At 44.5% G+C, this 27,020-nt stretch overlaps 1 protein-coding gene across 2 annotated transcripts in view; it reads left to right on the top strand.

Annotated features, from left to right (window-relative positions):
* The window catches only part of TMEM132B (transmembrane protein 132B), a 403,264-nt gene that overhangs the window by 333,630 nt on the left and 42,614 nt on the right, over positions 1-27,020 (top strand). For both annotated transcript variants that reach the window (XM_077159552.1, XM_077159553.1), the window contains exon 5: positions 12,358-12,501. In XM_077159552.1, coding sequence (XP_077015667.1) covers positions 12,358-12,501 — 144 coding nt within the window. The remainder of the gene's footprint in view (positions 1-12,357; positions 12,502-27,020) is intronic.

The following is a 27,020-nucleotide window of genomic DNA, read 5'->3' as shown; positions in this document are numbered from 1 at the left end:
TATAGTTGTTCATAGTATCGTCTTATGATTTCTTCAGGTTCTGTGGTAAGGCGCCCTCCACTCCTGATTTTGTTTATTTGCATCCTGTGTCTCTCTCTCTTTCTGCTTTTTGTCCGCCTTGCTAGGAGCCCATCGATTTTATTGATTTTTTTCAGAGAACCAACTTTTGGGATTCTTTTGATCATTCTTTTGTTCCCCCATTCATTTAACTCTGCTTTGATCCTTGTTTTTTCTCTTCTTCTGTTTGTTTGTGGTTAGTTTGCTGTTCTTTTGCAATTTCCTCCAGGTGAGCAGTTAATTCCTTGATTTTTGCTCTTTCTTGTTTTTTTTTTTTTTTTTTTTTTTTAAGAGAGAGGGAGGAAGGGAAGGAAAGACAGAGAAGGAAGGAAGGATAGAAGGAAGGAAGGGAAACATCTTTAAACATTTTCTTGTTTTATTATATTTTGTTTGTTTGTTTGTTTTTTACATGGGCTAGGGCCGGGAATCGAACCGGGGTCCTCCGGCATGGCAGGCAAGCACTCTTGCCCGCTGAGCCACCGCGGCCCGCCTCTTTCTTGTTTTTTAATATAGGCATTTAGGGCAGCAATGTTCTTTCTCAGCACAGCTTTTGCTGCATCCTATAAATTCTGATATGCTGTATTCTCATTTTCATTTGTCTCTAGCTAACTACTGATTTCTCTAGCAATTTCTTTTTTGACCCACTGGTTGTTTAAAAGTGTGTTATTTAATCTCCATGTATTTGTGAAAGTTCTCATTTTTTGGTACTTATTGATATCCAGCTTCATTCCACTGTGATCAGAGAAGGTGCTTTGAATAATTTTGGTGTTTTAAAAATGTATAAAGACCTGTTTTGTGCCCCAGCATATGATCTATCCTAGAGAATGTTCCATGAGCACTAGAGAAGAATGTATAACCTGGTGTTTTGGGGTGTAATGACCTGTTAGTTCTAATTCATTATCACATTGTTTAACTTCTCTGTTTCCTTGTTGATCCTCTGTCTGTTTGTTCTATCTATAGAGGAGAGTGGTGTACTGAAGTCTCCACTATTATTGTTGAAATGTCTTTCATTTTCTTCAGTTTTGCCAATGTCTGTCTCACGTACTTTGGAGCTCCTTGATTGGCAGCATAAACATTTATAATTGTTATTTATTCTTGTTGAATTGTCCCTTTTATTAATATATAGTGCCCTTCTTTGTCCCTTATGATATCTTTACATTTAAAATCTATTTTGTCCGATATTAGTATAGCTATTCCTGTTTCTTTAGGTTACAAGTTGCATGGAACATCTTTTGCCATCCTTTCACTTTCAATCTATTTGTATTCTTGGGTCCAAGATGAGTTTTTTATAAGCAGCATATAGCTGGATTATATTTCTTAATCCATTCTGCCAATCTGTATCTTTTAATTGGTAAATTTAATTTGTTAACATTTAAGGTTATTACTGAAAAGGCGTTTTTTTAAATCCACTGTCTCATCCTTTGGATTTCGTTTGTCAAATCTATATATTCTTTTCCCTCTATTTCTTGTTATCCTTTAAGTTACCCTTACTGGTACTCTTTAATTCTGTGCCCTCCTCTAGACCTCCCTCTCCTGTCTTGTTTTTTGCATCTGGCAGAACTCCCTTTAGTATTTCTTATAACGCTGGTCTCTTGTTGACGAATTATTTCAAGATATGTTTGTGAAAATTTTAATCTCTCCCTCAGTTTTGAAAGATAGTTTGGCTGGTACAGAATTCTTGGCTGGAAGTTTTTCTCTTTCAGGATCTTATATATATCATACCACTGCCTTCTTGCCTCCAAGGTGCCAGTTGAGTAGTCTGAGTTCAGTCTTATGTGGTTTCCCTTGTATGTAGTAGATTGTTTTTCTCTTGCTGCTTTCAGTATTTTCTGCTTCTTTTCAACATTTGACAGATTGATTAGTATGTGTCTTGGGGAAGGCCTGTTTGGGTTTATACTATTTGGAGTTTGTGGGGCTTCTTTGAGTTGCATATTATGTCCTTTATAATGGTTGTGGAGTTTTCCCCCATTATGTCCTCCATTAATGTTCCTAGCCCTTTACTCTTTTCTCCTCCTTCTGGGACACCGATGATTCTTATATTTGTGTGCTTTGTTTTGTCCATCATTTTCCTGAGATCCGGATAAAATTTTTCATCTTTTTTGCCATTTGCTGTTTGGAGTATTCGAAACTTCAGTTGTCCTGTCCTCCAGTTCGCTTATTCTTTCTTGTGCCTCTTCAAATCTGCTGTTGTGTATCTCTAGTATGTTTTTTATTTGGTCTACAGCATCTTTAATCTCTGTGATATCTGCTGTTTTTCTATTTATTCTTTCAAATTCCTCTTTATGCTCTTCACGTCTTCTTGGTCTTCTTTCTGTCATTAGCCATCCATTTATTTTATTTAGTAGAGTTATATGAACGTCTTTGATTAGTTGTTCCAAAGTCTGTATCTCATCCAGTATTTTAGGCTGGACTATATTTACCTGTATCTTGATATTCTTAGTGATCTTCTGTTGTCTTTGCAGCATGTAATCGAAAGGTTTACTTTGGAAGTTGATTTCCTTCAGTGGTCTAAAGCTTTTTATTTGTGGGATGGATATTGTTCTAGTTTTCTAGCTGCTCTAATGCAATATACCAGAAATGGAATGGCTTTTAAAAACGGGGATTTTAATAAGTTGCAACAGTTTTTAGGCCATGGAAATATCCTAATTAAAGCAAGTGTATAGAAATGTCCAAATCAAGGCATCTTGGGAAAGATACCTTGATTCAAGAAGGCTGATGAAGTTCAGGGTTTCTTTCTCAAGTGTAAAGGCACATGGCAAACATGGTCATGGTTTCTCTCTCATCTCGAAAGGCACGTGGTGAACATGGCGACGTCTGCTAGCTTTCGCTCCTGGCTTCCTGTTCATGAAGCTCCCTGGGAGGCATTTTCCTTCTTCATCTCCACAGGTCACTGGCTGGTGGACTCTGTGCTTCTCATGGCTATTTTGTTCTGAAACGTTCTATCATCCTTCTCTGCTTTGTCCAAATCTTTCACTTTCTCCAATTTTTTCCTCTTTTGTAGGATTCCAGTAAAGTAATCAAGACCTACCTGGAGTGGGTGGAGACATATCTTCACCTAATCAGGTTTAATAGCCACACTGATTGAGTCACATCTCCATGGAGATAAGCTAATTAAAGTTTCCAGCATACAGTACTGAATAGGGATTAGAAGAAACACTGCCTTTGTAACATGGGATTAGGATTAAAACATGACTTTTCTAGGATACATACATCCTTTCGAACCGCACAGATGTGGAGCAGGATGTGGGGCATGGGATGGGGCACAGAGGTGCGGTGATGTATTGCAGCACAGATATAGGCACAGGTTTGGGATGGTACACTGGTGCCTTTCAGCATGGGATGTGGGTCACGGGGTTGTAGATACGGTATGGGGACTATGGGTATTGGGGTGTAGCTCAGGCAGACCTTGGGACACAGAAGTAGACTGCAGTATGGGGGACACAGAGGCAGAGTGCTATGGGGGCAGATGGGGAGGTTGTGTGGATGCACGAGGGCTGCTGTGGAGGTAGGATGTGGGTGGGTGCATGGAGTGTGGGGGTCATGGGTATTAGGGTATAGGGTAGGTGGCTCAGAGGTCAGCGCATGGTGGGCAGGGCACAGGTGTGTCCTTGCGTGGGGGACAGGAACATCCACAGGGCCCTGGATGTAGATGTGGGAGTGTGTAGGGGTAGGCACAGGTCATAGGGGTTGAGGGACATGGGTGGGTGGCGTTGGGTGGGTGGTGCCCTGACGCAGATGCCCAGGTATGGAGGGGGTTGGAGCTGATGTGCACCCATGTGCAGGGGGGTGGGTACGGAGCACGGATATGCACGGGAGCACCTGCCAGGTGTTGAAACTGGGCACTTGTGCTGGAGTGGGGTGGGGGAGGTGGGGGTAGGGGGTAGGGCAAGTGTGTACATTTGTGGGGCATGGGGTCGGAGTGCAGGGGTCAAGAAGTTAGTGCCCGAATGCGTGGGTGCCCACAGTGGGGAGGACAGGAGGACGTGGCAGTGGGGAAGATGTGGCTGTGCAGGTGTGTGGATCTGGGGGACGGGGCCCTGGTGTGCTAGGGCCCATATATACACGTGTGCAGAGCTCTGTGGCAGTGGGTAGGCATTGCACCTGTGTGGGCTGGGGATGGAGGCGCCACCTGATGTGACTGGGGTTTGAGCTCATGTGCAGATCTGGGAGTGTCATAAAGTTAAGCACCCATGTGCACAGGTGGGGAGTGGGGGCAGCAGGCTGCGCGACTGTAGCCTGGGCGGTAAATGCCGGCAAACTTTATGTACTGGTGACCGCCGGCAGGGGGCAGGGAGGGGGAGGGGGTGCGTGGGAGAGGTGTGTTGGGCTGAGGCAGGCATGTGCTGGGAGTGGGGGTGGGGGGCAGTAGGGGCAGGCATGGGTTTTGGTGGGGCAGAGGTGCTCGGAGTATGTGGTGGGGCAGGTGATGGGGTTCAGGTGCTTGGGGTGTGGGGTGAGTCATGGATTGTAGGGCTGCACTGTAAGGGTAGCGTGTTCGACTTGACTTACTTCCTAGCCACCCCCCGCCCCCCTTCCCTGCACTCGTTTGGGCTTCAGGCTTCTGCATTAGGTTGCCTACACCAGCTGGAAGGGCTCCGGTTCTCTGTTTCTCAGCTCCTTAGCCCCTGCAACCAGGGCCACCCTATATGGTGCAGAAGGCTCTGTAGGCCACCTGCACCCTGGATTGCCATCTCAGGTACCCTCCCATCCCTTCTCTAGCTGTTCCTTGGAGCAGGGCTGAACTTGATTTATCCTAGTCTGCCATGTTCCCAGAACTTCTGTCTTGGTTTTTTAAAGCAAAAAATGAAAACTCACAATCTCCTGTTTTTTTTTTTAAAGAGTGTTTATTTATTTATTTATTTATGTATTTATTTTTCTTACATGGGCAGGCACCAGGAATCAAACCTGGGTCTCTGGAATGGCAGGCGAGGACTTTCCCACTGCACCACTGCAGCCCGCCCTGTCCTGGGTTTTTAGATCACTGAATATTATGATTCCTGTTTATATGGAAGGCGGGAGGGGCAATTGACCATTGCTTGTTTTGCAATTTGAATTTATTATGAAAATGGTAAAAAGAAAAAATCACTGGTTTCTCGAAAGCATTTATTTCTTAGAGGATGAGAGAGATGGATACTGGTGTGAGCCAGAGTTTTGTAGTTGTTTTCCTAGCAGCATAAAGGTCAGGGCTGGGTTCGTGGTGCCTTACTTTCTGTGAGAAATACGCTCTCCCATTTATTTAAAGACTCAGGCAGCGAAGGGATGCAATTGGACATGATGTAAAGAGCTCTGGAGACAAAAATTGATTTGTGGCCAGCAGTTTTATTCATTGCAGTCCTGAAACACTCTTCTCACATGCTCTGCCCAGCAGAGTTACTTTAAATTGTTTATGTGTTAATTTAATACTTCTTTATTTTAAGGAAAAGATGTGAATAATCTTCCAAACAGATCGAAAGAACGGATTCTCTCCTAACATTATATGCTTCCTCTTGGCAGGCTCAGCATAGGATGGGGACTAGGATGTAATTTTCAGAGCTCTGCTTTCTGCTACCTTCGTTCAGCCTTTTCTGAAGGTAAAAACTCTCCAATGCTTTCAGGGAAAAACATGTGGTTCTATGTCAGGTTTGCCCATAAGGACATGCAGCCTTCCTTTCTTTACAGACAGATTTTCAGGGAAGTGTCTGAGGCATGCTTCTCTGAGAAGAGCTTTGGATCTCGAGGCAATATGGCAGGCCCAGGTTTACAGCGCCCAGGGCGACGAGTTGGATTTTGTCTTTCCAGGGTTGTGACTTTCTGCTTCATCCCTAGCCCTCCATCCACCTGCAGTTAAGGCTACCCAGTGTAGTCTCTGTGAGTTCTCTGTTGTGATATTTATTCATTAATGTGAGCAGCCCAGTGTTTCTAGGCTCTAGGCTTGCATTTACCCACTGAATCCCACACAGGAGACGTTAGTACCGTGGCACTGCATGCTGAGAGGGGGCATTTCTGCAGCACTGTGAGAACGTATTTGCAGAAGTAGTTCACTTTACTCTGACTGGAGACATGCCGTCTGGGAAGGCTTCATGGAGGAGGCATCATTTTAGGAAGAAAAGGAAAGTGGGAGTAATAAACCCTTTAACCGTTATTGAGCACCTGCGGTATTCCAAGTGTTTTACACCCTGTGCTGTTTTGAAATGATGTATGGACCCTAGAAAAGCCATGTTTTAATCCTAATCCCATTTGTAAAGGCAGCATTTCTTCTAATCCCTATTCAGTATTGTATGTTTGAAGCTGTAATTAGGTCATTTCCCTGGAGATGTGATTTAATCAGGAGTGGTTGTTAAGCTAAATTAGGTGATAACATGTTTCCACCCATTTGGGTGGGTCTTGGTAAGTTCTGGAGTCCTATAAAAGAGGAAACATTTTGAAGAATGAAAGAGATTCAGAGAGAGCAGAGCAAAACAACATAGCTACAAGAAGCCGAGAGTCCATCAGCCAGCGAGCGACCTTTGGAGATGAAGAAGGAAAATGCCAGGAGAGAAAGCTAGCAGATGACACTGTGCTCGCCATGTGCCCTTCCAGATGAGAGAGGAACCCTGACCGTGTTCACTATGTGCCTTTCCAGATGAAAGAGAAAATCTGACTGTGTTCACCATGTGTCCTTCCACTTGAGAAAGAAACCCTGAACTTCATCGGCCTTCTTGAACCAAGTTATCTTTCCCTGGATGCCTTAGATTGGACATTTCTATAGACTTGCTTTAATTGAGACATTTTCTCGGGCTTAAAACTGTAAACTACCGATTTATTAAATTCCCCTTTTAAAAAGCCATTCTGTTTCTGGTATATTGTGTTCTGGCAGCTAGCCAAGAAGGAACACGCAAGGCTGCAGCAGAGAAGAGAAAAACGGGTGTAGGGAGACGGCAGGCAGAGGGGACACAGGTTTAAACAAAGCTAGGCGGGGGAGATGGGAAGGGAGAATGGAGGAGACTGAAGCTTAGAGACCTGGTGCCACAGAGACAAAGCGAAGGGGAGTCATAGGGAGCGATGACACAGAGGGCAGAGTACAAATTCTGGTCGGGGAGCTCTGCGCACTGCCCCCGTTTCTCCCCTTCCTGGGCCTGCCTACTAACACTTGACTATCCCAGCTGTACCTGTTAACAGCGTTTCCTTGTTGTCTGAAAAAAAAAGTAGCTTCCCATGCAGCTTGAGCTGAATGAACATTTAACACAACTTTTAGTTGCCACAGGACCAGCAAAGCAAATGACAACAGTTCAATTAAAATGGAAACCTGATGCGCCGGCACAGCTGGAAGAGAGGCTCCTGCGGCCGCCCTGAGCCGGACCCACCCTCGGCCCCACTGGCGGCCTGATTCCTGCATTGAGAGGCCCCCGCGGGCAGGGGGGTGGCGTTCAGGGGTCAGCCTGACCTAAGTTCAGACTTAATGGAACTGGGAAGGTTGGACCCACCTTTCCCTCCCGCCCTCCCTCTCATTTTGTTTTCCTCATCATCAAGCTTTGTAAAAATACATTTTATTACACAGGTAATACGTGCATAGATGTGCATTTCATTGTAGAAATCTGTACGACTTTGGCTGTCTTCTGAATTTGGTCTCCCCTGTCCCTGTCCCCTCCTTGCCCCATCGTCTTCACAGTGTCTGTCCGTCCATCCATCTATGCTCTCACCAGACGCTTATTAGCACAGATATCTTCATAACAGAGACCACATTCTTCAAGGCTTTAAGTAAGAACCTAAATGACGTCAAACTTAAGAAACATGTGGTAACTTACTTTTTTTCCACTCAAGATTTTACTTTGGAGGTCTGCACATAATAAAACTAATATTTTTCCAGGGTTTGTCCTGTGCCAGTTGCTCTTCCAAATACTTGGTGTGTGTGTGTGTGTGTGTGAGGGTGTGGGTGGGGTGTGTGTGTGGGCATCTCTGTGTGGTATGTGTGTATGTGTGTGTGTGGGGGATGGGTGTGTGTTGGAGTGTGTGTTTGATTTGTGTGTGTGAGGATGGTGTGTGGGGTGTGTGCATGTGGGTTTGTGTGTGGGGAGATGTGTCCAGGGTGTGTATGTGGGTGTATGTAGGTGTGTATATTGGGTGTGTGTGGGTTTGTGTGTTGGTGTGTGTGTGTGTGTTGTGTGTGGGGGGGAGGTATAATTGGATAGCCAGGACAGGCTGGATTTTGCTGGAGTAATAAACCAGCCCTGATTTTTTAATAAAAACTTGTTCTTATTTAATAATTTCAGTCTGATAGGGAACTAAAAATAATGCAAAGTATTCCCAAGCACCTACACTCAAATTCCCCAATGCTTACATTCTCTCTCAGCTCACACACACATTATTTTTATTTATGAAATATTTGAGAGTAAATTGTTCGTATGTTTTCGCTTTATCCCTAAATACTTCAGTGTAATTTTCCCCAGAGTTTTTATATAAGTAGAGAGAAATTATCCACAGGAGGAAATTAACATCGATACAAGGAATTCTGTGATCCATAGACCTATTAAGTTCAATCTATCATCCTATTAATAATTGCCTGATTTTAGCAAAATAGATTTTTTTTTCTGTTTGAGGCTCCAGCCCAGAATCACATGTCCCATTTTCATGTCTCTTGGTGTCCTTTAATGTGAACATTTTCCAGTGTGTCTTCTGACCATGACATATTTGAAGTATACAGACCAATTATTTCGTAGAGTGCAGCATAAATAGGATTTGTCTGACATCTCCTCGTTATTAGTTTTGGTTTATACATTTTTTGTTGGAAACTTCAGAAGTGCTATTGTGTCCTTTTGAGGACATACACCGTCTGTTTGTCCACTAGTGGTGATCTGTCTTTGATCACTTCCTAAGGTGGCATCTTCCAGGTTTCTGTACCGTGAAGTTAAGTTTTTTTCTTTGAAATTAATAAGTTTCTTGCACAGAGATACTTTGACACCATGAAAACATCCTGCTTTGATCATGCTTTCAGTAACTATTAGCACCCGTTAATGATTCTTGCCTGGGACAAGTTATTAATAAATGTTGTTTGCCAGGTGGCAGTATTTGAAGTTCACTCTTTTTATATGTATTAGTTGGAAGCCTGTAAGGATGAGTCTTCCTTTCTCCCTTGTTTGTTATCAATATGGATGCAGAAGCTTACTGTATCCTTTGGAATATAATCCATTATTATTCTATCATTATTTATTTTGATACTGAAATCATCCCAGATTGGCCAATGGGGGCAACTTTAAGTTGGTTCATATGTCCTTTTGACATTTTTTTAAGTGACTTGTTACCTTCTGTTTCCAAAATATATTTTAGGTTGATTCTCATGTACTTTCTTTACCTCAGCCATATCTGCAAGGAATTCTGTTTTTTTTTCCCACTGGAGAAGGGGACTTTAGAACTAAAATCTGGGTGCTAGGTGTACTTAATGACAGAGAGGTGTTATGGTTTCTGTGTAAACCCTGTGAGCAAACGGAACTAGGGAAAACATATGTGCGCACATATGCACACGTTTATATACACACTAACATGCATTCCCTCCCTCTCCCTTTCCCCCACATGAGTCCCTACTTGTACTTTGCATTCAGTTCAGCATGCAGAGTTCACTCTCATCCCCCCCCCTTCCATTGTAACTCAGTCTTCTATTACTGACAAACCTGACTCTCATTATCCAAAATAGATTATTTGCTCATTCTAGAATGCACTAATGTAGGTTTGGAATTGTCAGCCCACACTGCTGTGGAAAACAAACCTAACTAGAGTTCAGTATGCATTTGCCTGAGAGTAGATCGTCAAAATAACAATCTCAAAAGGTATTTCCAGCTCCTGTTGCTTAAAATGACAGAGTTTTCTTCTTGCTCTCACCGCACGCCCACCATGGTTCACCGGGGCTGGGCTCAGGCCAGTCCTCCCTGGAGACCCAGGCAGACAGAGCAGCCACTGTCCCGGAGACTGAGCCCACAGAGCTTCCCCTGGGCAGTGAGCAGACTTGTGCTCACATCCCATTAGCTGAATCAGGTCATGAGGCCACACCACAGTTCATCTGGGCAGCAAAATCTAGTCCGTGTGCTCAAAAAGAGAGCTGGTGGACATGCCTTATTTATCCAAGATCATCCTTACAAAACCTTTGAAAAAATTCTTATTTTACAGGGAAGAAACTGAAACCCTCTGCCCTAATCTCAACCAATGTATGGAGGCAATTCATCATTCTACCTGCTACATGATATTCTGTATTACACGTATCAAGTTCACTGGCCCATTCTCCTAATGATGGATATTTAATGTTTCTGCCTTTTTCCATTAGAAACAATGCTCCATTGAGTACCTTGGACAAGACCCCCTCGTGTGACCTCTTCTCTCACTGAGGATACCTAGGGATGCGCAAGCTGGCCAGTCCTGCTTCTTTCCCAGCAGAGATTCCTCATTCCCCGTGCCCTTCTCTGTACGATGGAGATAAGGACAGAAGCAGCCTCATTTATTTGTTATGGGCATTGGATCAGATAGCGTGTGAAGCCCTTGCCACGGTACCTAGCCCAGTGCAGATGCTTATAAGAGCTATTCTCATTCTTCTCTCTTGAGAGCTGAGCTGCTACCTAGCTCCACTGCACCGAAGTCCAGGCTTCTAGCTTTCTCCTTCTTTCTTGTGTTCTCTGTGGGTGTTCCCCACATGGAACAGGGAGCCACTGCTCCCTGTCCTTCCTGAAGGCATCTGGGTTTGGCTGTGTGACACAGCTTTCACCTTCCTGATGAAGAGGTAGGGGTGGCAGGTGTGCCCCTCCCCACTCCTGCCTTCCTCCTGTGTTGACAGGATGGCTATGGCTGGTGCGGTGGGCACCATCTTGCTCCTTTGAAGAGGTGGCTGAGATAGTGGCAGAGATGTCACCCTGACCTTTTTGGCTCCCTGACCAAAGCCAGCTGCCGCATTCTTCCAGATTCCAGTTCCGCAAGAAGTGTGCAAACCCATGTGGAATTATTTCAGTACAAGTCAGGGTTTCTGTGACTTCCGTTAGACGCAGCTTGCATGAAGCAGAGGCTGAACTGGTATCAAAGCCCTGTGCGTGATCTGTCCCTGCACAGCTTCTCACGGCCCAGCATGACCCATGGGCCCCATGGATGCAGTGGAGGTGGGGACAAAGAAGACTGCTACCTGCAGGAGCACAGAACTGATAATTTTGAATGCTCAGTCTCGTCAGCACCAGTATTATTATAGAATTGTCATATTGGTAATCACCCTGAAGGAGGGGACTGTGAGACCCTGAAATGGGGGGGGGTGTTGACTATGGGCAGGCAGGGAAAGCCACTTTCTCTGGACAAAGCCACTTTCTCTGGACACCTTCACATTGAGAGCTGAGGGAGGAGAGGAACCGCGAGGCAGCCTCTGGGATTTGGGTTCTGAAAGGGAAAAGCAGCGGTGATGAAGAGCTTACCCGAAAGCTCACCCTGTCAAGGCCCCGGGGCTTGATTGAGCCAAGGGAAGGGGACAGGGTATGAGGCCAGCCAGAGAGGTGGGCAGGGCTTCCCCCTGCCCCCGTACCTGCGAGGGTGGACCTGCCCTCCTGAGAAGCAGGATGTACTCAGAGAGCTCAAGGCCCAGAGAGAAAGAGCCTGAATTATATTGGGGTGCAACAAACAACCGTTGTGAGGGGGAGGGCTCAGGGCTGGGCCAGCGTGGAAGCAGACAGGCCCCTCGGGGTGGGGCCTCCTGTCCTTGTCCAGGTAGGAGGTGATGGTGTGAGGAGGGAGTTGGCCGTGGGGATGGTGAGAACATGACAGATCTGTGATGGATTATGAAGACAGATTCTGCAGAACTCCAAGAGGTCCTTGGAGGAAGAGCGAAATCAATGCATGTCTGTGTGCAGCAGGTCCCTGGGTTGGCGGGGAGGCTGTGTGTGTGTACCTGGTGGGGGGTGGGAGGGTGCTGTGGCCAGCAGAGCTTTTTAATCCACTGCCAGTCCTCTTCTGGTCTCCGTGCTGTTGTCTTCCTGATTTGAAATGAAAATGAAGGCTGCACTCACGATGTTGATGCATCCACAAAATGACGCATTCGCTTCCCCAGTGAAGATGGGGAGACACAGTGCAAAGAGCTCTCCTTCTGTGCACGTGGGAGCCGTACCTGCTGGGGTGGGGTGGGATGGGGGACAGGAGGCGGGGCAGGACGCCACCTCTGCAGCTGGCCACGCCCATGGGCTGCCTTGCCTCCGCCAGGGCGGGCGTGTCCAGGTGTGCACAAGCACCCACTTAGGGTGGGGCCCGGGCCTCGCCCCCACAGGTGACTCCGAAAACCACGGTGCAGGCGTCCCTGGTGGCTGACGTGCCCTGTCCTCTCTCCTCCAGGACACCGAAGTCTTGAACACGGCCATCCTCACGGGCCAGGAAGTCGTGGTCCCGGTGCGCGTGGTGGCAGTGGAGGAGGACGGCTCCGTGGTGGATGTGTCGGGCTCCGTGGAGTGCAGGTCCGCTGATGAAGACGTCGTCAAGGTACCCCGCTGCCCACTCCCTCGGCCGCCCCTTCTGGGGTCCTGGCGCCTGTCCGGGCCGAGCCCCCTGTCTGCAGGGCTGCAGGCCAGGGCCCTCCCAGAGGGGTAAGGGGCTCCTGGGGGGTGGGGGGCTGCAACGGTGATGGGGGGTGGGGGCTGCTGCTCTCTGCCTGCACTGGGGAACCCCCACCCCACTCCCCGCTGTGTGTCTTCTCCAGCAAAAGTAATATTCACACAATTTGGTAAATCCGCAGCCATGGGGCATTTCTGTGGGCTTCTTCATCCCAAGGAACTGGAGTTTAGACTCCACATTCAGCTGGGAACCATCCCATGGCTCTTTCATGTTCTCCACAGACGTCTACTTGAGCCATCCTGTTCAGCGCTTCTGCTACTTTTCTTAGCACACTTGTTGGCCTTTGCATTTTGCAGCAGAGACTTCAGGGCAAAGGGATGTAAATCTTCAGGCCCATCCTTCCTCCCTGTGCTGTTGAGAGCCCCAGGTCTGGTCCGGCCGATACAGAGAAATCCCACAGCACTTCCTGTGTCCGGCCTGACATCCCACCTGCCCCGTGCACAGGGCAAACGAGACCTGGTTCAATCTTCAGAACTTTATGGTAGACTGAGAAGCCATTAGGGGTTTGTCCTGTGCTAGAGGAAGTCTGGGAGGGGCTGATTTCTTCTCGTTGTGATCCACGGGAGACTGTTCCCAAGACAGTTTTGATAGAGAAGAAATGATAATAATTCGTCCTGCTATGGGCCAGCCCTTCCTGGTATCAGGCCTGTTCATCTCCCTAGAGAAGGAAGGTGGTATGCCTCCACACCTGTCACACTTCCCTGCCCTGGGCTCCCAAAGTCCTTGTACCCACGGGCAGTGCTGGAGGAAACACACCCAAGGCATTCAGAATTCAGAGTGTAGACACACTTGATCCAAACCACACGAGCTTATCTGCCCAGAAATGAAATCCACTGAGGATGCACTGCCCTTGGTTGCTTTGTCAATGCATGTTATTTACCGCCCCATGTCGTGACAGAAAGGAAATATTGGTGCTGGCATTTGGTGATGGTTTCTGTGTGCTTATGCTCAGAGAAATTGCTCGTCTCTGCTGCTGTTGTTTGAGCCTTTCGTCGTGTTCCCCCCACTTCCCCCCGCTACCCCAGAGAGCCTGGTGGGAGCCTCCCCGGAGGAGTCCTGCTTCTTCTCCGTGGAGAGCCTCACCCTGAGAGAGGACAGCCCCAGCTCATGAGCCCTGGATTCCATCACTGCCTTCTACTTGGTCGTCTCCCCCTACAGAAATGTACTAAAAATCCCCCCTACCCAACCCAGTAGGTAAATTGCTTTGAAAAACAATAGTTTTTTGGCTGCACTGTCCCTTTCATAGCCACCTTGAGGTGGGGCTTTCTTCCCAGCAAATCTTGGCCTCATCTTCAGAGGCACGGCATGGATATCACCAGGCTGCTTCGAGACTTTTCCAGGGCATTCCAGGCTCTGTTGCAAACCCTGGGGCCTGCGGTAATTGAGAGGATGAATTTGCTGACTGTGATGCATTTGTCATGCTTTTATTGTCAGTATTTACAGTATAATTTGCCACCACCCCAGGGTGAACGGAGCCACCCCAGAGCTGGGCTGTGACTTCAGCACCATCCAGGGCCCTTTGCACCCCAAAGGTGTGACCCTGTCGTTAGTGTCCTCTGACTGCAAATTGCCGCTCCTTCACCCTGTGAAGGTGCAGAAAACACCATGTGAGCCCCAGGGAGGGTCTTTTCAGATTGAGCAAACATTTTCCTGCCTTGGGATGGTGATTTAGATAAGGGAGACCAGGAATTTAGGAAGCTGAAAATTGTGGTAATTTACTAACAAATTAGCCCCTTCCACCAGGAGTTTTTTGACTATGGGGGGTAAGAATCTAAGGACGTAAATGATTTTAAAAGTCAGAAACCCTGGCTTAATCTGCCCAGATTAGGAGGGACAAGTGTTAAATCCTACTTTTAATTTATGAAAAACAAAACTGCAGCCCAAACCCTTCGGGAGTAGAGGATGCGGTTAAGAGCTGGGTGCTGTGCGCGTGCAGGCTGCAGACCACAGCTAGGGCAGAGTGTGCGGGTGCCTGTGTGCACGCACATCTGTACTTTTAAAAATTGCTGTTGTTAAACTTGCTGTCATCGTGTTATAATGGGCAAGTTCACATAAAAGTCTGCATTTCCAGCGTTTATGTAAAATCACAAGGTCCTGCGGCCCTGGAACCGTCTTCTTGTGACCTGCTGGGGCTGAGGACAGGATGCTCCTTTCCATGAGGGCTGCCCTGCCCCGTTGACCGCCGTCCCCACCACTTCCCAGTCCTGTGCGCATTGAGGCTCTCCCACTTCTCCTCACACCTGGGCCTCTGGTTTTCTAGCAGTGGAGCTCAGAGGAAAGCGGTTTAGCTCTCCGGCCCTGGTCTCTATCAAAAGCCTCACTCCATCCTTTTACCTGAGAGTCCTGCATCTCCCCAGGCCGTGCGGGGACACTGGGAAGTCAGTCGTGCTTCACCCAAGAGAGTCTGGGCAGCCTGGGCTCTTGGAATCAAGTCACAGGGCAATGCCTGAGGGAGGCGTGAGGGATCAGCCCCGTGGGGTGGGGAAAAAGCCCAGGGCGAGGGAAGAGGGAGGCGTGGAGGTGCTTAAGTCTCGCAGGGACCACCAGGTGGAGGTTGGAGTTGATTTGTCCTCTTTAGATTCCAAAGGGAAGGCTCAGAGGGAACCATTTGCAGACTGATGACGTGGGTTTGAGTCCTGGCTCCACCTTCCTTGCCAGTTGACCTAGGTTAATTACTCCACCACTCCAGGCCACTTCTCTGATCTGCAAAGTGGGGCCAATCCTAGTCCAGTGAAAGGTGGAAGGAGACCATCTGCAGAGATTGGTTCTAAAGTCAGTGTATCAGGAAGAAGGACCAATAGTCAAAGTGTTCCTTGAAAATTGTTTTAAGAACCCCTGTGCTTTTGGAGGTTCAAAAGATGATTGGCTTCCTGTTATTATTTTTTAGTTCTTTCATTTGAGCTTTGGCTATATTTCCTAGAGCATTACAGGGCAAGGTCTAGTTTCAAAGAGGGTGTTGAGGTAAGGGCTAGATAAACTAGTTTTGGGGGGAGTTGAAGATAACATAAATTTCCGTGTCATTCTCTTTTATTCTTTTATGTTTTCTGATGCAAGTGTTGTCAGATGACAACCCAAGGTTATGCAGAGCACATATGATCGAATTGTCATATGTTGAATCTGGGTGGATAACCTCAATGTGGAGTGTTTGTGGTGATTAAATTAGACTATATGTATGAAGTCACGTAGTGCTTGATCAGCAATATGTCAATAAATATTATAGCTATATGTATATATCTGTATCTCTTTTCTAACATATCTGTGGTTTTAACCTCTGCTTTACTGTTGGTCCAGTGTGTATGACTATGTCTCTTTTACTAACCATTCTGCCCCAGTCCTAGGTCCAATACCTGGAATACAGCAGGAATTCAATAAGTGCCTTTGAATATATGAAAGAATGAGTGAATGAATTATTGAAAGAGTGCTAGAGCTACCCAGAGATGGAACAAGCTGCAAGGCAAGCATAGTCACCTATCTTTACTGGGGTATCTCCAGTGAATTTTCTGTTACCAGAAATCTTCAAAGAGCATGGAAGGTCCCCTAGTCAAAGGGACCTGGTGGCTGGACACTTGGACCCGACCGTACTATCCAAGTCTTCTTCTCTTTCCCCATGGGGATGTTTTTATTCTGCAGATACTTTAAACATCTCTTTGTGGAGGATAATATATAAAGACTTTTGGGAGTGACAAGGTGCTATGCATATAAATACTGTCTGTAGGAGTTGACAGTTCAGTTAGTGAATATTCATTGCTAACATTTATTGAATACTTATTAAGAGCCAGGTACTGTTACAACAAGTACATTAGTGGTATTGACCCATTGCCTCTTCACCAGCAGCCTTTGAGGTAGGTAGTCCAACTGTTTTTAGAGGCTACCTGAGTTCCCACCCAGGTGGGTTGGCTGCAGAGCCAAGGATTGCAGCTTCTGTGCATTCTGAGTTATTTCTGAGGCTGTGTAGGCTCAGGGGCGGGTATTTTTAGGAGCCGACAGCAAAGCATCATTCCTGCAGCTTTCCCATCAGGGAGTCCATTGATAGTGGAGTTTTTCTAAATTTGCAAAATACTGGCTTCCATATTACCTGAAGGCATGCATATGAGTTTCCTATTGCTGCAGTAAAAAATTAGCACAAATTTATGGCTTAAAATATTTATTATCCTACATTTCTGGGGTCATAAGTCTAAAATGGGCTGGTTCTCTGGAGGCCTTAGGGGAGAATCTGTTTTCTTGTCTTTTCAAGCTTCTGCAGGCATCACATGTTCCTTGGTTCGTATCCCTTTCTTCATCTTCAGAGCCAGCAGTGTGGCATCTTCAGATCTCTTTCTGACCTCTGCTTCCATCATCACATCTCCTGGCTCCAAATCTCCTGCCTCCTTCTTATAGGGACCCTTGTGTCTCCATTGGCCCACATGGGTAATCCAAGATAGACTCCCCCCACCTCAAGATCTTTAACTTCATAACATCTGCAGAGTCCCTTTTGCCATGCAGGGTTTTGAGGATGATGATAGGATGTCCTTGTGGTCCAGCCTTCCGTCGCCCACAGCATGTTTTCTCCTTTTGCTAAGTTTCTTTAAAGGTATTCAGAGGAAGGAAGAAAAGTACAATTTCCATATTATAATTATGTGTTAAGCTTTGAGTTTCTGTTTCTGACAAAGTGATGGCCTCATGTTTTTATGTATTTGTAATTGTATTTTTGTCAATGAATTGTGGCTTTCAGAACTCCAAAAGCCAGTCAAGCACCATCAGCAGGGGCTGTACTCTTTCACGCTTGCAGAGAAATAAAAACGAACTCATGCTGATCTCTAAGATGATGCCTTCCAGCATATGTCTGCGATAATTAAGTTTTCCAGCTCTAGTATCGGCTGAAATAGGCAATGATGAGACACTAAAGGGCTAATAGAAGAACATTAACATGTTAGAGCCTTTCCTGCCCCAGGGAAGCATCTTGTTTCCAAACGTGGTCTGCAGGTGGTAAGGTAAGGTGGTGTGTTTTCTGATGGGTGTGCTGTCAGAGTGAAAGCTAAAGTTTCTTGCTGCTTGCTTAGCCATGTGTGGGAAACTGGTCATTAAATAGAGAAAACCACAGCTTTGAAAGTGCAGCTTCATTTCCTGTGCTAATATGCAGCACCTACCCAAGGGCTCTGTGACCAAAGTTTCCTTAAGTGGTTGAATTTAAGGAGAGGAAAGATGGAAGATGATGTGTGACCTGAACATGGTCCTCTTAGAGAGGCATATGTGAGCTCCTGTCCCCAAGCTGGAGACACTACTATTCAGGTGGAGAGGATTGGACAGGTGTGGTAGGTGGTGGGATTTGTCAGGCTCAAGGTGAATTCTTGTATTGGTTAGTGTTGGATTTTGAGTGGTGGGGGTTTGCAAGTAACAGAAACCCAAATCCAACTGCCTTAAGCCCAAAAGGGAAATGTATTTGCTCATGGGACCAAAAATGGCCATGAGGGTTTCAGGCAAAGTTGGATCCAGAGACTGTTTGGGCCTTGGTTTCTCTCTTCTCATTTTTGATTTTCTCTGCATGGTTTTGCACATCATTTCTCTGTGCTCATGCCCTTCCCTCTCCTAGACTCACCTTTCCACTCCCTGTATCCTCCAGACTCCACTCAGTGGCCCCTCCTCTGCAGCCTCCCTCTCCTCTCCCCCAGGTCCTGCCTGTGTGTGTTTCCATCGGCCTGGGCAAATACGGGTAGGGCCCAGCACATCCTTTGTTTTTATGTCTTCATCCCCAGGGTCTCTTAGAGTCATCAACACCGCCCCCCACTAAAGCATGGGGTACCTTGGTGTCAGACCCAGCTCTGCTTGCTTTAGATACACCAGAGCTTTCAATCTGTGGGCACCTCCAGGCAGAAGACATGGTGCGGGAAACTGAGGCACAGGGAGGTTTATGTGTCGGTACTCAGCAGGTTTTGGATAGAGACTACTGTGCTGCACGTCTAAGTTTATAGACCCAAAAATGGACAGATAACTCCGTCCATTTTCCTCTCTCGCTTTAAGACAAATTTAAAGACTGACCAATAATCTGAACTTTTATGTAAGATTTAATTTTTAGATGTAGGCAAGCCATTCACTTGAATAGCAAACACTCAAGATTCCCCAGGGGAATCTGAGCCTGGGGAGTCTCGTCTGCTCCGCTGGGCGCCGAGCAGCGCAGGAGCCGGTAGGAGAAGTGGAAGCTGCAGCCTGAGCCGCGGGTGGGTGGGCAGCAGGACGCTGCTGAGGACCCACGAGGGGGTGGGACCTGAGGAAGTGGGTTCCTAAGGGGCTCTGCGGTGCCCTGCCTCGAAAGGGTCCTTCTCTGCTGTGGCCATGAGGGGCTTCCAAAGAGCCCGCAGGACGACGCTCCTTCTGTGTGAAGATGCAGAGAAATCTAAAAGAGCTTTATGACTGTTTTTCTCCTTTTGCAGTACCTGGCAAAAATTCCTGCAAAAGCCATGGTGATTCTATTTCTGTGCATGAATTTCCTTCCCTTCACCCATCACAGGAGCCAAGTACCAAGAATAAGTTGTCAAGAGGCTTGGATGTTATTGCCTAATTTTGTCCTTTATGCTGGCAATTTGGACTTTCATTATCCTTTTTGGGATAGATTCTGCTGCATTCTCAACCTTTTGTTCCTGTCACTTTCACTCTGATTTCAGTATTAATTAGATCGTTTGTCCGTTTCTGGCTTTGGCATCTTTAATTAGGAACTCACCTTCTGGTCTAGTCTCTGCGTGATATGGAGAAGTCCCGGGGCGAGCCGGGCTGCAGCCTGCTCACCTCCTCACCCGGGAACAGCATGGACGCTCCCTTCTGTCTTCTCGGGCTCCATCCCCGGCTCCTCACCAGCAGCCCTGGCTCGGGTCCAAGGCCTGTGGTGGCTGGAGCCCTGGGAAAGCATCTCGGACATCAGGCCCTGGCCAGCCCGGTGCAGCGCCCAGCCCCCCGTGGCCTGTCTGTGCTCAGTAAGGGGGAGGAGGACCTCGGGAGATGTTGGGTGCTTGGGTCACAGTTTAGATTCCTGCCCGCACCTTTGTGGGTGAACAGAGGTCCTCGGCTTCGTATTTGGGTTCATGGTGTTTCCCGGAGAAACTCCGATATTGGGAGTTAATTGAATGTCATAACAAAGATCTAAATATAGTACTGGATTTAGTTATATGATGTGTTGAGGCAATTGTCCCCTCCCACCTGTTTTCCTTTCTAAAAGCTTTATAGAGGTGTGGCTGATACACAACAAGCTGTACATATTTAAAGCATACGAGTGTACAAATTCAAGATAGTGAACATATTTATAATCTCCCAAACTTCTCTGTGCCCCTTGCTAATCGTCCCTCCTTCCCCTCTCAGCCTACCCAGGCAACCACTGATCTGCGGTCACTAAGATATATTTTCATTTTCTAGAGTTTTAAATAAACAGAATTCTTCCATATGTTCTTTCTTTTTTGGTCTGATTTCTTTTGCCAAGGATAATTAATTTGAGATTCGTCCATGTTGATATATGTATATATTTATCCCCACAGTTCACTCCTTCGATAAGATTATTATTCAATTATAATGATATGCAATAGTTCATCCATGTGTTGAGGGACATTTGGATGGTTTCCAGTTTTTGACTATTACACGTGAAGCTGCTATGAACATTTGTACAAGTCTCTGTCTAACATAAGCTTTCACTTCTCTTGGGTAAATACCTAGGAGTAGCTGTGTCCTATGTAGGTATATGTTTAACATTTTAAGACATTGGCAAACTGCTGTCCAAAGTGGTTGAACCAGTTTACATTCCCACCAGCAGAGTATGGCAGTTCCAGGGCCTCTGCGTCCTTGTGAACACTTGGTATTGTCAGTCTTTTTAACTTTAGCCATTTTTGACCTCTATAGAGAATTGCCATTTGGTTTTAATTTGTACTTCCCCAGTCACTAATGATGTGAATCTTTTCATATGCTTTTTTGCCAACCACATGACTTCTTTGGTGAAATGTCTATTCGAGTCTTTTGCCCTCTTTTAGATTGGGTTGTTAGCTTTCTTATTTTTGAGTTTTGAGAGTTCTTTATATTTTCCAGATATGAGTCCTTTTGCAGATTTTTGATTTGAAAATATTTTCTTCAAGTCTGTATTTATCTTTTCATACCCTAACAGGGTATTTTGAAGAGCAGAAGTTTTCAATTTTAGTGGAGTCCAGTTTATCATTTTTTTTTAATTTTATAGAATATGCTCTTAGTATTGTATCTAAGCAATATGGGCCTATCCCAAGGTCACAAAATTTCTCCTATGCTTTCTTCTAAAACTTGTATAATTTTAACTCAAAAATTTGGACCAATGATCCATTTTGAGTTAATTTTGTAGATGGTACGAGGTAAGGGTCTCTATTCATCTTTTTTTTTTGCATGTATATATCCACTTGTCCCAGTATCATTTATGAAAGATAATTTTTTGTCATTGAATTGTCTTGACACCTTTGTCAAAATATGAACTGATCATAAATCCATTCCACTGAGCTGTATGTCTCTCCTGATGCCAGCACCAAGCAACTTTGAGTAAGTTTTGTAATTGAGACATGCAAGTCCTCCAAATTTGTTATTCTTTTTTCTTTTCTGGATCTCTTGAATTTGCATGTGGACTTTAGGATCAACTTGCCAATTTCTACCAAAAAGGCAGCTGAGATTTTGGTCATTATCATGTTGAATCTTAGATCAATTTGGGAAGGATTACCATTTTAACAATATTAAATCTTGTGATTCATGAACGTGTATCCATTTATTTAGGTCTTCTTTAGACAATGTTTTGTGGTTTTCAGAGCATAAGTTCATAGTTCTCTTGTTAAATTTTATTCCTTTTGAGACTATTGTAAATGGAACTGTTTTCTTAATTTCATATTCATATTGGTCATTGATAGTGTGTATAGGCATAAATTGATATTTGTGTATTGATCTTTTACCTTGGAACTTTGCTGAACTTGTTTATTAGTTCTAATGGTTGTTTTAGATGGATTCTTTAGGGTTTTTTAAATATAAGATCATGTCATGACTTTTGTTTTATTTTCTTTCACCTTCACTGGTTATACTCACCAGTAAAATGTTGAATAAAAATGAATGCAGAGTGACTTCCTGGAAGATGGCGGCTTAGTAAGACGCGCGGATCTTAGTTTCTTCTCCAGGACACCTACTAGGGGAGTAGAAACGATACAGAAAGCGCCCAAAGCCACAACAGAGATAAAAAAGACAGCGTACCCCATCCTGGAACGGCTGGCTGGCTGAGAGAAGCAGCTCGGGTGAGATCGCCGAGGCGCGCGGGCCTTACCGGGCGGGGTGGCAAGCGGCCGGAGTTACTCCCTTCCCCCTTCCCGGGCTGGCTGGGAGAATTGGAAAGGTGGTCCCCTGAAACCAAGGCGACTGGCGCCCACACCACGCGCAGCCCCCGGACCAACTGAGAGAATTGGATCGGAAACCCCCAGGCCGCGGAGAACGGTGACCCCGTGACTCCCGGGGAACGTGCACTCTCTCGGGCGGGCTTCTGCCGCTGGCGCCCTCCCGCCACGCTTGTTGCCCAGGGCCAACTAGGAAATTCGGATGGGCTCTTTCCCTGGCTGCGGCGACCAGCAACCCTCCCTGCGTTCGGACCCCGGGCCGGCTCAAGCCGCTTCGGCTAGCGAACCCCCAGGACGGCGAGAGTTTTCCAAAGTTTAAGGTCCCACAGCACCTTTTACTGGTGGGACCCGCAGACAAACGTGTGCCATGAGCGCCACCTACTGGGCAGGATAAGAAAAACAGAACCCAGAGATTTCACAGAAAAATATTACAACCTTGCTGGGTCCAACACCAAGAGAAATCTGAATAAATGCCCAGATGCCAGCAGCAGAAGATAACTGTCCACGCTCAAAAGATTGAGAATATGGCTCAGTCAAAGGAACAAACCAATAGCTCAAATGAGACACAAGAGCTGAGACAACTAATGCTGAATATACGAACAGAAATGGAAAACCTCTTCAAAAATGAAATCGATAAATTGAGGGAGGACATGAAGAGGACATGGGCTGAACATAAAGAAGAAATAGAAAAACTGAAAAAACAAATCGCAGAACTTATGGAAGTGAAGGATAAAGTAGCAAACATAGAAAAAATAATGGATAGCTACAATGATAGATTTAAAGAGACAGAAGATAGAATTAGTGAATTGGAGGATGGAACATCTGAATTCCAAAAAGAAACAGAAACTATAGGGAAAAGAATGGAAAAATTTGAACAGGGTATCAGGGAACTCAAGGACAATATGAACCGCACAAATATACGTGTTGTGGGTGTCCCAGAAGGAGAAGAGAAGGGAAAAGGAGGAGAAAAACTAATGGAAGAAATTATCACTGAAAATTTCCCAACTCTTATGAAAGACCTAAAATTACAGATCCAAGAAGTGCAGCGCACCCCAAAGAGATTAGACCCAAATAGGCGTTCTCCAAGACACTTACTAGTTAGAATGTCAGAGGTCAAAGAGAAAGAGAAGATCTTGAAAGCAGCAAGAGAAAAACAATCCATTACATACAAGGGAAACCCAATAAGACTTTGTGTAGATTTCTCAGCAGAAACCATGGAAGCTAGAAGACAGTGGGATGATATATTTAAAATACTAAAAGAGAAAAACTGCCAACCAAGACTCCTATATCCAGCAAAATTATCCTTCAAAAATGAGGGAGAAATTAAAACATTCTCAGACAAAAAGTCACTGAAAGAATTTGTGACCAAGAGACCAGCTCTGCAAGAAATACTAAAGGGAGCACTAGAGTCAGATACAAAAAGACAGAAGAGAGAGATATGGAAAAGAGTGTAGAAAGAAGGAAAATCAGATATGATATATATAATACAAAAGGCAAAATGTTAGAGGAAAATATTATCCAAACAGTAATAACACTAAATGTCAATGGACTGAATTCCCCAATCAAAAGACATAGATTGGCAGAATGGATTAAAAAACAGGATCCTTCTATATGCTGTCTACAGGAAACACATCTTAGACCCAAAGATAAACATAGGTTGAAAGTGAAAGGTTGGGAAAAGATATTTCATGCAAATAACAACCAGAAAAGAGCAGGAGTGGCTATACTAATATCCAACAAATTAGACTTCAAATGTAAAACAGTTAAAAGAGACAACGAAGGACACTATATACTAATAAAAGGAACAATTAAACAAGAAGACATAACAATCATAAATATTTACGCACCGAATCAGAATGCCCCAAAATACGTGAAGAATATACTGCAAACACTGAAAAGGGAAATAGACTCATATACCATAATAGTTGGAGACTTCAACTCACCACTCTCATCAAGGGACAGAACATCTAGACAGAGGATCAACAAAGAAATAGAGAATCTGAATATTACTATAAATGAGCTAGACTTAACAGACATTTATAGGACATTACATCCCACAACAGCAGGATACACCTTTTTCTCAAGTGCTCATGGATCATTCTCAAAGATAGACCATATGCTGGGTCACAAAGCAAGTCTTAACAAATTTAAAAAGATTGAAATCTTACACAACACTTTCTCGGACCATAAAGGAATGATGTTGGAAATCAATAATAGGCAGAGTGCCAGAAAATTCACAAATACGTGGAGGCTCAACAACACACTCCTAAACAACGACTGGGTCAAAGAAGAAATTGCAAGAGAAATTAGCAAATACCTCGAGGCGAATGAAAATGAAAACACAACATATCAAAACTTATGGGACGCAGCAAAGGCAGTGCTAAGAGGGAAATTTATTGCTCTAAATGCCTATATCAGAAAAGAAGAAAAGGCAAAAATTCAGGAATTAACTATCCATTTGGAAGAACTGGAGAAAGAACAGCAAGCTAACCCCAAAGCAAGCAAAAGGAAAGAAATAACAAAGATTAGAGCACAAATCAATGAAATTGAAAACATGAAAACAATAGAGAAAATCAATAAGGCCAGAAGTTGGTTCTATGAGAAAATCAATAAGATTGATGGGCCCTTAGCAAGATTGACAAAAAGAAGAAGAGAGAGGATGCAAATAAATAAGATCAGAAATGGAAGAGGAGACATAACTACTGACCTCACAGAAATAAAGGAGGTAATAACAGGATACTATGAACAACTTTACGCTAATAAATACAACAATTTAGAGGAAATGGACGGGTTCCTGGAAAGACATGAACAACCAACTTTGACTCAAGAAGACATAGATGACCTCAACAAACCAATCACAAGTAAAGAAATTGAATTAGTCATTCAAAAGCTTCCTAAAAAGAAAAGTCCAGGACCAGATGGCTTCACATGTGAATTCTACCAAACGTTCCAGAAAGAATTAGTACCAATTCTCTTCAAACTCTTCAAAAAAATCGAAGTGGAGGGAAAACTACCTAATTCATTCTATGAAGCCAACATCACCCTCATACCAAAACCAGGCAAAGATATTACAAAAAAAGAAAACTACAGACCAATCTCTCTAATGAATACAGATGCAAAAATCCTCAATAAAATTCTAGCAAATCGTATTCAACAACACATTAAAAGAATTATACATCATGACCAAGTAGGATTCATCCCAGGTATGCAAGGATGGTTCAACATAAGAAAATCAATTAATGTAATACACCATATCAACAAATCAAAGCAGAAAAATCACATGATCATCTCAATTGATGCAGAGAAGGCATTCGACAAGATTCAACATCCTTTCCTGTTGAAAACACTTCAAAAGATAGGAATACAAGGGAACTTCCTTAAAATGATAGAGGGAATATATGAAAAACCCACAGCTAATATCATCCTCAATGGGGAAAAATTGAAAACTTTCCCCCTAAGATCAGGAACAAGACAAGGATGTCCACTATCACCACTATTATTCAACATTGTGTTGGAGGTTCTAGCCAGAGCAATTAGACAAGAAAAAGAAATACAAGACATCAAAATTGGAAAGGAAGAAGTAAAACTATCACTGTTTGCAGACGATATGATACTATACGTCGAAAACCCGGAAAAATCCACAACAAAACTACTAGAGCTAATAAATGAGTACAGCAAAGTAGCAGGTTACAAGATCAACATTCAAAAATCTGTAGCATTTCTATACACTAGCAATGAACAAGCGGAGGGGGAAATCAAGAAACGAATCCCATTTACAATTGCAACTAAAAGAATAAAATACCTAGGAATAAATTTAACTAAAGAGACAAAAAACCTATATAAAGAAAACTACAAAAAACTGCTAAAAGAAATCACAGAAGACCTAAATAGATGGAAGGGCATACCGTGTTCATGGATTGGAAGACTAAATATAGTTAAGATGTCAATCCTACCTAAATTGATTTACAGATTCAATGCAATACCAATCAAAATCCCAACAACTTATTTTTCAGAAATAGAAAAACCAATAAGCAAATTTATCTGGAAGGGCAGGGTGCCCCGAATTGCTAAAAACATCTTGAGGAAAAAAAACGAAGCTGGAGGTCTCGCGCTGCCTGACTTTAAGGCATATTATGAAGCCACAGTGGTCAAAACAGCATGGTATTGGCATAAAGATAGATATATCGACCAATGGAATCGAATAGAGTGCTCAGATATAGACCCTCTCATCTATGGACATTTGATCTTTGATAAGGCAGTCAAGCCAACTCACCTGGGACAGAGCAGTCTCTTCAATAAATGGTGCCTAGAGAACTGGATATCCATATGCAAAAGAATGAAAGAAGACCCATCTCTCACACCCTATACAAAAGTTAACTCAAAATGGATCAAAGATCTAAACATTAGGTCTAAGACCATAAAACAGTTAGAGGAAAATGTTGGGAGATATCTTATGGATCTTACAACTGGAGGCGGTTTTATGGACCTTAAACCTAAAGCAAGAGCACTGAAGAAGGAAATAAATAAATGGGAACTCCTCAAAATTAAACACTTTTGTGCATCAAAGAACTTCATCAAGAAAGTAGAAAGACAGCCTTCACAATGGGAGACAATATTTGGAAATGATATATCAGATAAAGGTCTAGTATCCAGAATTTATAAAGAGATTGTTCATCTCAACAACAAAAAGACAGCCAACCCAATTACAAAATGGGAAAAAGACTTGAACAGACACCTCTCAGAAGAGGAAATACGGATGGCCAAGAGGCACATGAAGAGATGCTCAATGTCCCTGGCCGTTAGAGAAATGCAAATCAAAACCACAATGAGATATCATCTCACACCCACCAGAATGGCCATTATCAACAAAACAGAAAATGACAAGTGCTGGAGAGGATGCGGAGAAAGAGGCACACTTATCCACTGTTGGTGGGAATGTCAAAGGGTGCAACCACTGTGGAAGGCAGTTTGGCGGTTCCTCAAAAAGCTGAATATAGAATTGCCATACGACCCAGCAATACCATTGCTAGGTATCTACTCAAA

The sequence above is a fragment of the Tamandua tetradactyla genome, chromosome 5, assembly GCF_023851605.1.
Source record: "Tamandua tetradactyla isolate mTamTet1 chromosome 5, mTamTet1.pri, whole genome shotgun sequence".
NCBI classification, from domain to species: domain Eukaryota; kingdom Metazoa; phylum Chordata; class Mammalia; order Pilosa; family Myrmecophagidae; genus Tamandua; species Tamandua tetradactyla.
Note: the sequence above shows the minus strand (reverse complement) of the source record. Positions and strands in the feature narration are given on the sequence as shown.